Below are 18788 nucleotides of genomic sequence, written 5' to 3'. Positions count from 1 at the left end.
AAAAAAAGTAGCCACAATCTTAACAACCAGGCCAGTTGTGAGTTTGGTAAGTGCTGCAGGTACAGTTCTTGAATGGAGTTTGGACCAAAGATATCCATTATTTAATCTCCCATTAAACCTGCTCATGGTACTCTTCCTACTGTAGTATTAAAAGGGGAAGAACCCATAAAACCACAAGTCTACAGACTGACAGCAAGGCCTTTAGGGTAGAAGCTCAGGGAGAAGGGTCAATGCACTGAGTAGTAATTGGACTCTGCGAATGAGGAATTTCCTGTGCTTGCTAAGGAAAGGTTACAAGGTCCAAAGGAAAGTATCAGAGGGATCACGGCTTCCTCTGTTTCATTGAACATTTTTAAAAGGCTTGGTTAAAGGTCACTTCCTATTGCTGATTGTGTCCAGAGCCAGTCATCTCTGTCTCTCGCGCACATGCAAAAATAAAGCTATGCAATCAAAGAAAAAATATATCTATTTACTATGCTTTGCCAAAGTCACGGGTCAAGTTACTTTCCATGAATTTTCATTGCTCTATGTCCAATGGTTATGCCAGATGTCAATATCCGGATACTTATTCATTGCAAAGCACATAAAAGTGGATCAGCTGACACATCTACAGCAACAGTAATATATAGTACACAGGTGCTAAAATGTATATCAGCTTTGTTCTGGAAGTGACCTGGGATCAACATGCAGCATATAAATCAAGTTCCATATTTTGCATTTTGCTGCATCATGTCTGACCTTACCCTGAGAAAGACGATACAGCGATCTGATTGGTTAGTCTTGTTTGGCTGGCCCACTACCTGCTAAGCTGTGCCAGCGTCTCTCTTACCAGGCGGCATGTTTATTTGATCTGCAGCTGAGGCCAGTGAGAGTTTCCCATTTAGGTTTTTTTGAACAACTGGCGCCGTGTCTTGCCAATAACACATTACATGTCTTTATACAAGACTTTTCGCCTCTTTTTTCGCTAAAAGTTGCAGCTCAAAGATTTTTGGCAGCCAGGTCAAGTGGCCAAGTGTTATTTCACTGCATGGTGCCAAGGATGCGAGTTAGCTTCCTGTCAGCCTTCCTTCCACGTGGGTGTGAGATCTGAGGCATGAGGGGTCAAAATCAAGGTGCTCACGTCCTTTCAATGTATCGGGTTGCTTTGTCAACTTGCTTGATAATTTACAAAACCCATAAAACAGAGGCATGTATATGGTAAAACTGTCTTTGGGATCTATATTGGGATGAAAAACAAGATGTAGCACTTTGGGGATGTGAGGTCAGCAAGAGAAATGCTATGCTCGAAATATAAGGTGTGACATGAGGCTGGGTCGTTCGTCCAGTGCCAGGGCTCTAAATAGTGAAATTGTGTTGTTTGTGTGTTACAACGATTTAAAAGCAACATTGTAGGAATAGAATGTGACTGAATAAAAGTCATTAATCTAACATTAACAGAAAAAAGGCCAAAACAACCAGTATGACCAGGAGGAGGAACGTAGGAATTTAGATGCCTCTGGCTTGAATTCATTCGTCATGGTAGTGAGGAAAAAAAAAGTGTACACACACACACGCACACACACCTCCGGTCCAAAGAAATGTCTTGCATCAGATCTGTTCTGTTCCAACATCCTGTTGCAATAACAACAACCTTCCCAGAGGATGGCTGGACACCACACACGCACGCACACACGCACGCACATATCTAAAGAAAACCACTAAAGCTTTCTAATAATCAAAGAGTTGACACTAGACAGACACACTTACTCGATATATGTGAAAGTGAGCCAGGAAGGAAAATGAGTTTTTCAGCTTGTCAAACCGTCGCATCCTGATTTCTTGGCTTGGATGGAGTAGGTGCCAAAAATTCAATAAATACAGTAAGAGAAAAGTGCACACGTGTTTAAATGGCCAAAAGTGGCAGCTGGCCTTTTAAACTTTTAACGTAGACACAGTCTTTCCGGTCTGGCGTCCAAAGTCCATGAGGGAAGGCTACGAGGTGCACACATTTCTTACTTCCAAACCAATCCTGAGAGGAGAAGGAAAAACTTCCTAGGATCCTGCGTGTAAGTCTGCAACATCCCATGGCATGGAATGGGGCAATCCTTCTCTAAGCCCCTTCTCTAGCTTTACGGTCAAAAATGCAAAGAGGCGCTCATGTTGTACTGTAGCGTGCAAAAGAAAAGCCTGTTTAATATTACGTAAGACGACACTGTGGACTGATTAGGGGCTGCTGTTTAGAGCAAATTGAGCCTCCCAGCTCTGCCCCATGCCAAGTCCAGCCATATGTGCTCTGCAGACGGCAATGAGCCAGTCATCCCAAGTTGCAGAACTTCACGGATAAGTCACTCCTCCTCGCCTTTCCCGCCTGCTTGCTCGCTCGCTGTCTCTCTCTCTCTCTGTCCGTCTGTCTTTGCACATGCAGCTACTGTCTGTTTGCTTTCCCATCTTTCCATCGGGCGTGGGGCTAAAAATAGGAGCGACTTCTCCCCGATTCAGTTGCTGGCCAGTCGGGCATGCAGCGGAGACGCGCGTGCCAGAGTAAGTAATGGTCTCTGGTGTTACATTTTAGGGTGCAACAAGATCCGTGTCTGGGTGGTTTCAGAGAACAATCATGCGTTAAGCTGGCTGTGCTTATTTACAGCCGGCTTGTGGGCTGCACAGTGTTTATACTGCGTGTCTTTCATTTGACTTTATGCGTCCTCCTCTGGTGTCTCCTCGAACCCCCCCTTTCCTATCTCCTCCTCCCTCTCGCATGCAATCAGACGGTCCATGCAGTGCAGAGCAGAGTGTGGTGCAGAGGACAGAGGCTTCATGGTATTCAGCCCTGAGGAGCATTTGATACGGGGCCAAAGGGTCACATTCAACAGCAAGATGGAGCGCATGTTTCCTGTGATGCAACCCCCTAAACACACACACACACACACACACACACACACACACACACACACACACACACACACACACACACACACAGACACACACACACACACACACACACACACACACACACACACAGACACGCTAGTCACACTTACCCCCACCACCTGCAGTAACCACCCCTTTTCTTTTTTTCAGCTCTACATAACCCTTGTGCCCCCCTTTCCTCCATCAAGCCTTCATTTATCCCTCTCACAGACGCTTCCCCTCTCTTCCACCCATGGGTCCGTCCAATTTACACCATTTTCTTCTTTATTTGGTGCTACCTTTTATTTCCTGCTTCGAATCCCAGAAAAATGTTATCTGTCTCACTCTGCTGGCTATAAACAACCATCTACAAGCGGCTTATGCCCCTAGAAGCAATAAGCCTACTTTCACAGGACTTCCTGTCTTTCCGGACACTATTCTGTTTCCTTAGGGTTTTTACTCTTTCTGCTCTTTACTACTCCATCTTTTCAGCCTGTGGCTTGGCCCCTATATTTTTTCCCCACTCCTTTAATTCATGCCAATCTCTTCTGCATTTAATTAGAAAGTTTTCTGTCTGTTAGAAGCAGGCAGGAGCTGAAACAGACGGTGGCGTCGTGGCGGGTAAGGAAACAGACAAAAACAAAATGGTGGTTGTTGTCATAAAGAACTTGGAGGCTAATTTAAAGACAGTGTATTATAGAGTCGATTCTTTGAGAAGCATCGACGTGTTAAAATAATTTGTGAGCCTGTAAATAAAGTCTGTCGGCATTATCAAAAAATACTGCAGTTATTTACAATGATTATTTTACATTATATAAACGATTAATCTAACCCGTTTTAAACTTAATACATTGCATTCCTTACAGTATGTGAACTGAAACAAACCTCAGGAATGCAAATTGATTGTCAGGAGCTCCTGGATTTCTTTGGACCAATATAAATCATAGACACATTCACAAACCAAGATAACGTGGTAAAATTGGCTCCACATCAACTAACATGCATGGTGAGGTAAGACGAAAAAAAAAAGCAAGGGCCCGCTTTCTCCTGTCTGAACCCACTCACCCACAGGAAACAACTATCTGTGTAAGTTAATTCTTAAAAATTCCACCTACAGGACTACAAGTTGGAGAACATTCTTTGAGAATTCACCCTCACTACTATGACAGCGTAAGCAAGTAGTCAGTAAATGATGTTTACCCAAACACGGGAACAGTTATGTAACTCAAATGACTATTAAACTGATGACGACATTCCTTATAGTAGTACAGTATGTAAAAGCTGGACATTGATAATGAGCTACACTGATATTTGGTGGCTTAAAGTCAATGAACCAAATGTGTCACAGTGACCTGGGCTTCATCCAGGAAATTAGGTTAATATATGATTAACGTTCAGTGATTGAGCTTGCAGGTACAGTACAAGGAAATGCCTCCGGGTGGCACCAAAACCTGCCATGAGGTCTGATGAGAGATTCTGATCATCAAGTTACATCCAGGTAGGAGATCTTCACAGACCATGTACAGATTCATGTGTAGATGATGCAGGGGTTTGTGTATTGTTTGTGTAAGTATTTTTTGCATTTGCCAAAATATATTCTGTTTTCATAAATTAGGCTTTTGTATTACCCAGCATATCAGTGATGTCTGGAGCGCTTTGTGAACATGTCACTCCCCAATCAGGCCCAATTACTGGCTCCTATTATCATTTCTGTCATTCTTTTCTCGATCTCTTGTGGTCACAAACACTAACAAATAGTATGACTGGTTGTACAACTGGAAAAAGGAGATACTGTACAGCCAATAGTGTAAAGCACAAATTAAACGTCTGACAGAGTAGATTGTGTTTACAGTATATGAGTACACAAACACAGTTTAATACAGTAATCTTATGAGACTCAGGCATGTAGAGGCCTGAGCTCACGTCTGCTGGTTTCACGCTGACGTACAGTGTTGGGAATTAAGGAAGCTTAGTGGATGCAGGTGAACACAGTGCCAGGGCATTACTAAAATAAGTCACAACTGTTTGGTGGCAAAACATCACTCTGCGGTTTGATGACGGGTGAAGTAGTAGTAGAGCAAGCATGATTAATCCTCCTTAGAACTCTGCAAGCGCACACACACGCACGCACGCACGCACGCACGCACGCACGCACGCACGCACGCACGCACGCACGCACGCATGCCTGCATGCACAGACAGACCCAAAAGCGTCATTCATGATCTCACAGATAGCAACCCTGTGCCAAAGTCTGGCTTTTAAGTCGTCCCTAACTCCCTTCACGTTCCACAACATGGAAGCGAACTGTGGCAATAAAACAAGCTGACGTCAGGCCAACTTGGGACATAACGCCTGCATCACTTTTTGTCAACAAAGCTTGTTTTGGTATCCTGGCTTAATATTTGCAGTGCCTGGAAATACAGCATACCCATCCTAAGCCTGTTCCACATTTATCCTCTAAAGCTGGCTAAAGACGTGAAAGCAGGGGGCTGGTGGTAAATGTCGGTCAAATGTCATTAACACGCTTAATGCTTTGCGCAAGGGGATCATCAAATAAACATCATCACATAAGTAATATGTTTTGGGAATACAATAGAGAAAACATTAAGGTTCTCACAATGTCTGTTGATCAGAGCTGACAGACAAGCGGAGGCTGCATCGGCACAGGGCATATCTTACAACACAGCCCTGACAGTGTTTTAACCATCCCTGCTTCACCTACTGATAAATACCTGGAAACACTGTGCAAATGTACATAGGCGGAGGGAAAAGTGGGCAGAAAAAGTGCAAGGGAATACGGTGTCACCCTCCAGCACCTTCAAAAAAATGTGGGTTTGCGGCTCCGGTGTGGCTGAAGGGAACTGTCCGAACTGTGAGTGGAGCATGTGATGGTGGAGGAGCTCATTAGCATGGAAGAGAGTCAGCATTGTGTGACTGATTATTGAACAACAATGTCAATTCTTTTTTAGATTTAAAAAAAGTTACAGTAGGAATAACACTTACTGTACTGGTTACAGTAGTTTGGCTGGTGACATAGTTAATTAGCACACTATGGTACAGTTCAGTTGAGTGACTTGTGAAATCTACCTTATCTTCGTCACACGTTAGGCTTTGGTAGTCTGGCTCCGATGTCTCCTGCAGCCTCTGGTATTCTGCCGTCTCACCCATCATAGGACTCCAATGCACACGGTCTTGTCCTCAAGTCTTCAAATAGCCACGGCTCCAGTCAGTAACTAGCTGACACTCTTTTGCTAGGTCTGTGCTGTGGTGAGGAAGGCAAAGGCAGTGTTCTGCATGTCAGTGACATTACAGTAAGTTGAGTTTCTGATCACTCAGCTACAGCAACTGTGGTGGAGGGACACCTGCACCTTCATCTTTACTCAGGTTGAGTCTGCTTTTTATTGTTTTGAATTGCAGGACAGTCAAATCTGCATCTTCAGTGTTCACAGAGCTCTGGAGTCATAAAATTTTGTTCGTTTGTCCTTTTTAGTTGGCTTAATTCCCCAGCAAGCGTTGAATCGGGTCACTCCAGATGAACTTGATCAGAACTGTCCATGAAACAAGCATGTCATTCCTATAGTTCCTTGGTGGAGGTGGTGCAGTGCTGGAATGATGCAGCCAAGGTGTGGCACGGGAGGTGACAAACCAGGAGGCTCTATTTCTGTAGTGGCATGCTACAGCGAGATAATGATTCTCCCCTCAGTGCCCCCTCCCCATGCTCATCTCTGTTCCCGTCCTCCTCGCTTTAGTGCTGATGCTTACGCTACGCATCCAGCGATGCCGTCTCTGTTTCTATTTCAGTAGCCAAGGCTTTACTCCAGCCAGAAGTCAAATTTCCACATTATCCAGGAGATGGCTTTCAGTGGTCATCCTTCCTTTGTGTTGGTTTTCTCTGCCGGCTTTTTAGCAGCTGTTCAATCGGACTGGCAGCTCCACTCTGGCGATCACAGCTAAAGTCTGGCAGGATTTTTAATGCCGCTTTGTCCTAAATGGACTTCCTGATTGCTCAGTTGATGCCTAATCCCTCGCCGTTATTATTTTCCCTCTCCTTCTCTCAATCCCTTACCCTCAAACACTCTTTGCACACCGCTACACTAGATTTTTTTTCCATTTCAGCGCCGACTTAATGATTTGGTGAGCGGTTGCCTCCTATTACCGTGGCAACATAAACCCATCCCACCTCCCCCCTGCTCTCCTGTGGCCTGTAGTCACAGCTATCCAGTCAGTGGTGGTCCAGCTAGAAGCAGCCAATGATGATGGGGCATGCTGACAAAGAAGGGAGGGGGGGGGATGAGACAAGGACGAGAGGCAGGGGAGCCCTAATGAGGAGAGTTAATCTTCCCTCAGAGGGAGGGAAAAACATGACCATGCTGCTGTGTGTGCGTGTGCGTGTGTGTGTGTGTGTGTGTGTGTGTGTGTGTGTGTGGCAAGGCAGGCAAGGCATCCATGCCATCTGTATTCTTGATGAGCAGACATCTGGATCATGAAGAAAATAGAATAAGGAAACAATGCACACGTGTCTGTGAGCATGACACCACTTCAAGCTCGGATTTTTACTGTGACTGTAGCGGGGCACACTAAAGCCACGTAAAGACACCTTTACCTTCCCCTCCCAGCTGATCTTGCTTGTGTCTTTCTGCCTGATCCCCACCACCTCTTTCTGCTCGCTCTGCCTGACTGAGTCCATTCCATTTTTCAAGTGCTGTCCAGGCCAGCTTTTCACAGCCCACCACACAACATATTTTGCACTCAGTCCTCTGCCTCTGCTCTGTTGTTAAATCTGCTCCTCTGCAGGCTGGCTGCCACACATGTTAACAGCACGCAACGTTACACTGCCGATACACAACATGTACGTACACACACTCACCTCACGCATCAATAAATATTTCCACTAAAAAATTTTCATGCATGCAGACCACACACACACAGTCACGCCCCACAAATCCTCTGTAGACACACACACACACACACACACACACACACACACACACACACACACACACACACACACACACACTCTTGTACTTACATCAAAGTGAGGACCTCCGTTGACATAATGTCTTCCCTAGCCTCTTACCCTAACCCTAATCACCACAACTAAAGGCAGACGTCTAACACTTTCTCTAATCCGAACCAAAACTCAATTCTAACCTCAGCCCTAAAATCACAAACCCTCAAACAGGCCTTCAAAGAAGTGAGGACCGACCAAAATGTCCTCACTTTGTCAAAAACCTCACTTTGGTAGGAAAATATGTTTTTTGGTTTCACACACACACACACACACACACACACACACACACACACACACACACACACACACACACACACACACACACACACACACACACACCTTAATTTACTGTGCAACCTCCAATCCATCCATTCCATTATATTTTATTACAGTATATCCATTATATTGTCTTAAGAACAAACCTCTTTTCAACAACATTAACACAACAAATTTGAATTTCATGGCAATTTTAAAGATATGGAGTGCTTTAAAGAGTGAACGGGGACACTACTGCACAACCCACCACAGGGAACTGAAATGAAGAAAAGCAAAGCAGTAAGTACCATTACTAGTACAAGACAGCACAGACATGTTGCCCAATGAGGCCATGATAAATGGAGCAGGGCTGGGCTGCTGAGTCATGTTGGGTCATCGTAGCTCTCTGCATCACCACCGTGAAGTTGCCACGCTACATTACAGCCTGTATGACAGCTTCATTCGCCTGGAGAGGATTAAACAGAATGTTCAATGTGGATCATCTGTACATTTGTCTTCAGACAGTACAGCAGTTAAAGTAAAAGGACACGCTACAGTAACAATTACAGTCACAATCTTAAATACTAACTAGAAAAAGTAATTTCTCGAGAAATTACGTGGGAGAGCTGATCTGCAGCCGCAACGATGACAAACGCTGATTAAGCTGCTGACGTCAAAAAGTTGACTACGTCCAAAAGTTGACTACGGCAAAACGATGAAAACGAGAAAACGATGACAAAGATTAAAACGATGACAAAAAGTGGCGATTAAAAAGATGATGATTAAAAAGATGATCAAGGTCATACTATGACAATATTAAAGAGATGACAATGATTCAAAAGTTGACCAAGGTAAAAAGATGTTGACCAAGGTGCATTGTTGACAATCATAAATGAGCTGACTATCTTTTTGATTTGAAGAAAGTATTTGTAAAGCATTACCTAACTGTGTAATAGTTTAATAAGTAGTAGAAATTTACCAGTCAGAAACAAAAATCTTGCCATTTAAGGTAATGAATTACATTGGTGCTTTTATTTTGAAAGGATTTAGAGGTTGTGTGTGGGCAATTACTAAACTATAAAATAGTCGTTAGATAGTCATAATTTATCATTCAATAGCAAGAATAGCCCTATTAAAGCAAAAGATTCAGATTTAGCCCTTTCAGAATAAAAGCACCCTAATAAGTTTGAGTGGCTATTTACTGAACTCTAAAGTAGTCTCATTAACGATTGGTAAGTATTCAGAACCACAAACTTTCTAATCAATCTTGCCATTAAAGGTAATAAATTGTAATTGGTGCTTTTATTTTGAAAGGATTTAGAAGAAATGTGTGGGGGTAATAGCGTAACTGTCAATTAGTCTTTAAATAGTCATAATTACCCATTCAAAGGCAAAAACAGTGCAGTTAAACCTAATAATTGGCATTGGTGCTGTTATTTTAAAAGGATGCAGAGGAAGCATGTGTGGGTAATTACTAACCTGTTAATCTATCTTTAAATAGTCATAATTACCCATCTAAAAGCAGAAATATTGCTATTAAAGATAATTATTTGGCTTGGTGCTTTTATTTTGAAAGGATTTAGAGGAAGTGTGTGCTTAATTACTACACAATCCAATAGTGTAGTTGAGTGATCAGTAATAAGCATGGAATTGCTGTCTACACTGAGCATCAGGAGTTTGACCTGTCAGTGAAATTTGCAGCTGCGCCGTCGCCATGGAGACGAAAGGCGGGAAAATCAGGCTCACTCTTTCACAAGAAGAAAAATAAAGAGCGAAGATATCATTAGTATAAATAATAATAATAATAATAATAATAAAGCTTAGAAAAACAATACAGTGAATGCTTTGCAGCATTCACTGTGATAAAGAGCGAAGATATCAATAGTGTGAGAGCTGTTCAGCTCTCCCACTAATAAAGAGCGAAGATATCAATAGTGTGAGAGCTGTTCAGCTCTCCCACTAATAAAGAGCGAAGATATCAATAGTGTGAGAGCTGTTCAGCTCTCCCACTAATTAACAATGCAGGATCACTGATTTCATCTGTGTCATTGTCTTTCCTGACACTACAGGCACTCTTGCAACTAAAAAGTGTGTAAATTTGAGTTTAAAAGTAACGGTGTAGTCATTGTTTTCTACAATTCTGTTCTACTGTTATTGTACTTTACTGATCAATATTTCAATAGGTAGCTCTCCATTCAGCATTTTGGGTCTTTTTTTTGACTGCGCAGAGTTTGATTATTAAGCATATACATCACTTGCAGCCTCATTGCCTGTTCCAGAAACCTGGAAAACTACTTTAATAATCCAGCTCTGGGGATGCGACCTTTCACCCCCGTCAGCCATCTTGTGTCAGGGTAGTGTAAAAACTGAGCCTGTTAAAACGAGTAACCGCCTTTCTCTGTTCCTGTGATGAAAAGCAAGCAGATGCAAAACAGACAGGCTATGGGTGTATGAGCACAGTGTTCCCAGCCCAAACATTACAGAGTTTTAAAAACACTCCCTTTAAGAGCCCTTAAAGACCAAAAGGACTGTGACTCCTGGGTCCCTCCAGCCTCTTAAGGTGGGTAAACTGGAGAGCCTGAGGGAAACGGTAAGCTTTTAAACAGAAGCTAGATGAAACCCCCATGGTCTTATTTAACACGAGGCTCATAGGGTGGAAATAAAATCAGAGCAGTAACTAGACTGTACTGCAGTAGGGGAGGTGTGTGAGTGCATGATGAACCTGTGGAAGTTATTACCTTTGAAATATTTGAATAGGATAAAATTGCAATATATCAATAAATGTTTTATCTGAATACCCCAGTAAGGGATCAAAGAAAATTAAATGAACTAAAATATTTACTTTTTACAGACCTGGGTTTGCTGGAGCTCCACCTGAATCCTCTTACAGTATCAATGTGGACCCACAGCAGCCAACAGATAGCAATAGTAGCAGCACCCACCCACCCTGTAAGGTCAGAGATCACTTACAGTACAGTATGTTGACTGAAGTGATGACTTTACCCCAATAAGGCTGAGAAACAGCAATGAGATGATAGATACAGATGATACTCTACGACACGAGAAGTGAAGACTGACAGATGGCCCTGCCGTTTAGCTGAGGTCAGCTCCTCTGAAGCTGTTTACTTAGTAAATGAGTCAGTGGCCAGTGAGGAAGCTGATGTGCCTGTGGTTAGGGTGTGGACGTTGAAGAAATGCTACAGCAACATGTCTGCATTTCTTCAACTTCAATTTCAACAATCATGTGTGAACTAAAACCTCTCTAGTAAAACCTAAATCAGTAAATCTATTTTCTCTTCAAATCCTCACCACATACTGGGTCATGTCCAGTCTAAATACACTATAAACAACTGATGTAACTTTGTCACTTTTAGTTATACCAATTATTTAAATAAGCTTCATGACACTAAAATGTTAATTTGCTGTTTTTTGTAGGGTCTACATTTTTTAATTCTCAAAAATATTTTAAATAAAGGATTATAAAACTTTAGAGTACACAAGCATTTTCATACTCACCAAGTATTAGCCATATTCTCCCGTAACATATACAGTAAACGAGGGAGTGTCCCCAATATTTGGTGCAGTGGTCAGCAATTAGTTACAGTACAGTATTTGACCACTCCTATTTTCTTCTCGGACTACCTATCTAGTCTCAGATTGGCACATAGTGAAAAGAACTTATTTATTAACTTAATTTACTTACTTACTTAACTCCTTTAAATGTAATTGTACGGTCCTAGTACGGGGGGTAGGCACGTAAACGTCAGACTGCCCTACTACCACATTGGCACCAAGTACAGTGTCACAGAGGTAAAGACGACCGTGTCCAGCCTTGAAACATTCCTTTCCTAATAAAAGTGCGTTGCTGAAGTATGGCTCGTTCCTGACATTGCGCTTAGTTGGAACTGAATATCTTCCATTTATTGTTGAACATTTAATATGTCATTGACTTGTCAGGATAAAACATTATCCTCAACAAATCCTCTCTCATCACACCTTTCCCGGAAAGATTTCCACTTCGGCTGAATCAGAGGGTGAGACTCACGCCCCACAAATCCTGACAGACACACACACACACACACACACACACACACACACACACACACACACACACACACACACACACACACACTGTTGTACTTACATCAAAGTGAGGACCTCCGTTGACATAATGTCTTCCCTAGCCTCTTACCCTAACCCTAATCACCACAACTAAAGGCAGACGTCTAACACTTTCTGTAATCCGAACCAAAACTCAATTCTCACCTCAGCTCTAAAATCACAAACCCTCAAACAGGCCTTCAAAGAAGTGAGGACCGACCAAAATGTCCTCACTTTGTCAAAAACCTCACTTTGGTAGGAAAATATGTTTTTTGGTTTCACACACACACACACACACACACACACACACACACACACACACACACACACACACACACACACACACACACTTAACTTAATCTGCATGTGCACAAAAGGTCACAGGTGATGAGCTACTGTATGCAAATGATCAGAAACTAAAGCTCTGCCATCTGGATGCCTGGCCATACATCACACCAAGGAGTGTGGTGACATTGAAGTGACACCAGACATACCAACTCATTCACAACCTCAGCTCACATGCCAACACTGCCTGAAATAAAGGCAAGTCTCGTACAGTACACTGCGCTTTCCGTTGTAACATTTATGGTCATGCATGAGAGTTGAGTGGATTGTTAATTCCAAGAACATTCAGTGTGGATTTAGGCCTGTGTAACGCACCACAGCTGATTCAACACCTTTATGAAGCCGCACATAATATGATCACAAGTACCGGTAAGTGAGTGTACATTTGTGCGAAACAGATTTTGACCGTTCTCTATCTAACCACATGGGGGCGGCCTGAAGCAGGGAGAAGGCCATAAACCTCTACAAACATATTAATTAGGCAGCTAAACAGATCAGCCCAACATAGACCATTTATGTTGATATTGTGTTAATCATAAGTGTATCAAGACAAAAAAAACTTGCAGAATATCTATGTAAAGACTATACAGTACTATAAATAAACATGACAGATTAAACTGTAATAGGTCCTCGTTAATAAACATTCGCAGCTCTCAGGGAGAAACGCAAGCCACCCTCACCAGCAATCACGTGCAGAACTGTGTTTGGTTTGTACAGATTATTTATTTCTGACTAAAACTTTTCATGGTCAGAAAAAACTGCATGACCAATGGCATTAGGAGCCCTGTTCTAGTCTCATCCTACTCCTGCCAATGAACCTATGGTGCTATTCTGGTCCCCTCTATGCAAAGTGAGTAAGAGATGAGCAGACTGCTGAGACACACTGGAGAGACTAAAACAAATGGACCAGAGGAAAAAAAAACAACACTATTGTTCCTCAGTGAGTAATGACAGTACAACAAAGACAGTTTTAAAACTATGGTGAAACTTTAGTCCTCGTTGCTGCAAGTTGCCAGAGTTACTGGGTGATCTATTACAGGGCCAGCTAATCAGGAAACCTGAACACGGGTCAAATACACCTCAAGATGTACTGACACGAGTCCATGGGTGGTGGTAAAGCGATACCCATCTACCTTTACAGAGAAACAAAATGGGAAAGGATTACAAAGATAAACAACAGCCAAAAAGTGAAGGGAAGGCTAAGATTAAGAAAGCTTGTGGACGGCACTGATGAGTAAGCAAATCACGGAGGTTGGGGGTATGGCGACAGACAGGTTCAGGGTTAAAATAACACTGCCCCCCCCCCACACACACACACAGGCTGTGACTCCCAGAGGCACCCTTTCCTCTAAGTTCTCCTCTGTCAGTCTGAGCCCCTGAGGCCCACCAAGCATTCAGAGGCACTCTCCACAAAAAGCACACTGACTGCGGCTGCTATTCTGGGAGCTTTCTCTCTCTGTTTCCCCGTCACCCTCACATTGTCTCTCTCCTTCCATTCTAATGATTCTAATGTACACTCTGTCAATGCCTTAGTTTATTATTTATTTTCCTTTTATGTTGATTCACATATAATGAACCTTGTGTGAATGATGAAAGCATCTTGTACATGACGGACTCATCCTGTCCTCAGCATGGGTCCAATTCTAAATCAATTTACGGAACTAAATACTGACCATCTGCCCGATGAGTACACCAGCAGCATTCAGAGTGCCAACGAGTGCACCCACCCTCACAAAGCCACCACTCACAGCGTTCCTACCAATTTTCCTCCACTTCGTTTGACATATATTTATCATTATTATTTCTCTGAGGTTTGCAGACACCTGCTCTGGAGTGTCTGGCTGGCCAGCATCCTGCCTGTGGGTTTGTTTATGCCCGGAGAACAGAGGTGTTTCTACTAAAACTCACTTCCCCTTCACCACCTCATCAGCCAAAAACTCATATTTACAGGCAGTGAAAAAATGGTTCTCTTGTGTACACAAATCTGATAAAACAGTGGTCAGCAACATCCATGTTATGTTTTTTTATGTGCTTGTATCATGAAGATCACTAAAACCTTTGTTTTGTTTTCTACAGTGCAATTACTTTAACTCACACTCAACATTACATCATCCTCGGTGCTCTTAAAAAGTAAATAATTCTCAGACATAAACTCTCTCCTCTGACTCACACTACAGCAAAAACATGCAAAGGACATGGTCTCTGGAAAACAAGGCAGTTAAAATTAAATAAGAACTCAACGGTCTTACCAGCAATATAGAAACCCGGATTTACTTTCAGAGAGATGTTCCTCTCAGGTTAGTGATAGGAGGTTAGCCACATGCAGACAAGGCCCCCCAGTCCACCAGTGTGTGGTTCTTGCCCATTCCCAAACCCAATGCTATGCAAGCTTGGCACACGCTTACATGGTTTCATCTCTATCCATTGGAAAGCACAAACTCAGGAGTGTGTTGCAGGAATAGTCTAAAAAAAACATTATGATCACATTGCAGTTTGAAACAAACTATGTGTATTTCATGTAAATAATCAGAAATAGCCCACAGTATGTCAGATGTTTTAACATCCACAAGTCTTTGTATAATCTCTTATCTCCTTCAAGTCAGTGAGGTAAGGCAGGAGCCAAGTTTCAGCAGCCATGAATGACTCACTTGTGACCAGTGCTGGCAAACACCTACACTTAGTTAACCACAGATGAGGAATGTGCACAACGAAGATCGAAGACACCTGAAAAATTAAACTACAGACATTGCATGATGCAGAGCAAATACAACATGGAAGAGACACATTTTGACACAAATCCCCAGCACCCAATTGAAATACTTTAAAAAATATCTTTCCCATATTCCACTAAGTTCATAACCTACAGTGGGCCACTACCACATCAGCTTCCAGTTCTTGATAGGAACTGACTTGATGTTGTTCCAAGCCAGGTCTGGGGCCGAGTCAGCAATGCCTGTGAGGCTGTGTGCCGGCGAGGGCAATATAAATATGAACAGTACAATCAGTAGAGACACATAAGGACACGGTCCACCCACCACCTAGTAAAGGAGCCGACTGGAGCCTTCAGTGTCAGAGGGGAAGCTCAAAGCAAGGAGAAATGCCACACTGTTCTTCCTCCCAGCATGTATTTCAGAATGACTCCTTTGTCTGACAGGCAACAGACTATGTGCATAACTGAAGCGCCAGCACACAACAATGACAACCAAGCTCAGAGGAGTGAACAGTAAACAAACACACCAGTCTGGCAGTGTCAGAACTCCCCAGGCATGTCAATCATTAATCAGCACCTGCTATGCATCCATTACTTGCAGACGATAAATGTTTTACTTGTCTGTCACATGGCAGAGAGCGACATCACCGTTCTCCCAATACATTTTACATGTTTGTTATGCAACGCTGTCATCGGCAAGAACAGTGGGGAGAAGGTGATTGATGAGTGTCGTCCCCACCCTGACACATAGAAGGAAACGCAAACACCCTCTTAGAAAGGCCAAAAATACAGCAGGCACACACCAAGCCAAGAAACCACGCTAACCGAACAAGACGGCCCTCAGCCCAACTGGGTCTCGACCACAGTGGCCACCAGCGGCAACAGAAGAGCAGCGTTTATGAAAATGCCAGCATGAGCTTTCAACATAAACTCTGTGCCCACAGTCCAAATTGAGAACCTGTCTGTTAGTATTGACCAATCCAAGATGTCTCAGCTGTTTTCTAAACCAGCATGCACGCCTGTACTGTGCTGCACTTGGATGTGTCCGACTCAACAGGGCCTCCACATCTACTGTATTTTTACTGCAGTCACTGCTGATTCATGCACTTCACTGCCAACACAGAAATTCTTTCATTCATGCAGCCTCCCACAACTGATGAAGTCAACACGGAACCACTCAAACAAATAGGGTTTTGAGTTCAATCACTTTCAGTTTACAGGAAACTGACAAAGGTCCTTGTATTACAGTCCACTCTTTTACTTTTAATATTACACAGAGGAATAATAGATAGATTTTTTCAGAATCAAACTTCTTTTAGAGCATCTTTTGATGATGACGTGAATGTTAGGGCAGCTATATTTTGTCCAATAAGGATGTGCTTGATTGAACATTCGATACAAGAGAATTCAGCATGAAACCCTGTAAGCTCTCACTATTAGACAAGACAGTAAATCCAGTAGAGTCTAATCCTGTGTCATACTAACAGGGGGAACAAGCGTGAATGAAAATAATTATCATTAGACTCAGAAAAAAGGATCTGGAATAAAGTATGAACTCACTCACTCTTAATTTGATGTTGCTTTTGCTTTTGTATGAAAACAGCCCAATTGCATATCTTTTAAATATAACAATAATAAAAAAAATGTAGTAAAGTAAAGTAATATTTCTAATAATGAATTACTCCTTATCAAGAGGCTTGATGTGAAACAGGCATTGTGGACATAAAATACATTATGAATGATGAGATCTTTAGTTAGGACATAAATCTGAACAAATTTGCTGGAAATAGTTTAGTTTTCCGCTAGTGGTCCGACAGTGTAGGGTATGTTCATCTTTTGTCTGGGATTTGATGTAATTGAATAAATTAGTAGATTGTGATTGTGTTGGACATTTACAGCATCACATGAATCAAAACACAAACCTACATAATGGAAAAGAAATGCCAACATAACCCACCCAGTAGTCAGTTCTTGTGCAGGATTGGCCCAAATATCACCCTGTCAGATGACAGAGCTGCGTTTATAGTCAAGCAACAACAACCATTATAGTTATGGGTACAAATGAAAACAAAAACAACAGTGTGTTACATAGTGCCACTCATAAAAGCAATGTTGCGTACAGATCTGCAGATAATGACTTTGGTGTGACAGAGCAAAGAGTTGTGGATCAGAAGTTTCCACTTGAATGTTGACAGCTGCTGGCAATTCACACTGCCTGCTGGAACGTCTTTGAGGATGAAGAAGTGAGTGTGTGCTGTGTGGGGTTAATTAAGGCCAGAGGTTAGATTTGCTGTACAGATGCAAATTCACAGGTTTCTTATTAACATCAGGTTAAATGTGCGACACTATGTGCATCTGGTGTGAGTGAAAGATGGAATGAGAAAGATGATGAGATGAGAACTGGGTGGCAGCTGTGAATCATCCTCAGGTTTCTGACCTTTAGATAAACCTTTCATAATATTGTGTAGCCATAATATTTTCAAAACATCAGTAATTACTACAGTCCTGTCCCCAAGTCCTGAGGTTCAAACCCAAGAGTCACATATTTACTCTTGAGAACAAAGTAATTCAATTAACTGTTTCTACATCATTTATACTAATAATGTAGCAATATATTTTGGACAACGGAGCAGAACTGAACCAATCACGCATGACGTTAAAATGGCTTCGACAAACAGCCTGTTTGAGTCTGTTACAGAAAACTTACTCCACTTGAGTTGTACTTTAAAAGTACACTTTAAAAGTTAACATAGCTCCATCTGTGGCTGTAGTTGTGCAACGCAGTGCAGCTGTTTTTCACAATATTCCGGTGACAGCAGCTCTCACCTGGTGGCTCCTTCCCGCCACGAGCCACGCGTCACCACGCGCAAAGCGACTTATTCACCTCAACCTGACAGCTACGCAGCCTGAAATGGCTCCAAGCGGCTAATGGACGTTTAAGAGCCTACCTGTCGCTCTCAGCTCCTGTCACTCGCTCTGTTCTGACGCTCCAGGAAACCCCCGCTACTCGTTCACGGCTGCTGACATTCTACACGTCGGGGAAGGTCCGAGTGTGGGAAAGTGCAGCGTGTGTTCAGGGGGCGCATCTGCACAACGGCGTGGACAGATATTCAAGCTCCTGGCAAGTCCTCGCTGTCTTTGTACGCCACGAAGATCGTCTGTTTGTATGAAGATGTCTCACTCCAGTTGAATATAAAAACAAAAAAGCTTAATCTTACAATAATAATATTGAGCTTTTACAATTTTTTTACTAATTACTAAAAACAGAGTACGCAATATTGTGGCTATTTATGTATTTTTCTTCATCTTCACCTGATCTTAATATAGTATGAAATAAGATTATTTTATGATTTTGTGGCATTTTTCATTGATACATATAATAGTTTCCAACATCCTCACGTCCTAAACGTTTTATTTATTTTTTTTATCTCTCACTTATGTTAGTGGCATCTAAATTCTCCCTCATGCCTCATGATAGCT

The 18788-nt window shown here is 42.4% G+C and overlaps 1 protein-coding gene across 10 annotated transcripts in view; it reads right to left on the bottom strand.

Moving 5' to 3' along the window:
• The window catches only part of tnk2b (tyrosine kinase, non-receptor, 2b), a 34127-nt gene extending 15669 nt beyond the window's left edge, over positions 1-18458 (bottom strand). Inside the window, exons 1-2 of one of the 10 annotated variants that reach the window (XM_029131560.3) lie at positions 18257-18458; positions 5974-6148 (exon numbers count right to left, since the gene is read on the bottom strand). In XM_029131560.3, the coding sequence (XP_028987393.1) occupies positions 5974-6057 (84 nt within the window). In that variant the 5' untranslated portion in view covers positions 6058-6148; positions 18257-18458. Of the gene's footprint in view, positions 1-1746; positions 2658-5973; positions 7852-11005; positions 11773-18256 lie in introns of those variants that run through there. The other 9 variants (XM_029131564.3, XM_055503774.1, XM_041068125.2 and 6 more) reach the window with 9 other exon arrangements.
• Positions 18459-18788: the final 330 nt, after the last annotated feature.

The sequence above is a fragment of the Betta splendens genome, chromosome 17, assembly GCF_900634795.4.
Source record: "Betta splendens chromosome 17, fBetSpl5.4, whole genome shotgun sequence".
NCBI classification, from domain to species: domain Eukaryota; kingdom Metazoa; phylum Chordata; class Actinopteri; order Anabantiformes; family Osphronemidae; genus Betta; species Betta splendens.
Note: the sequence above shows the minus strand (reverse complement) of the source record. Positions and strands in the feature narration are given on the sequence as shown.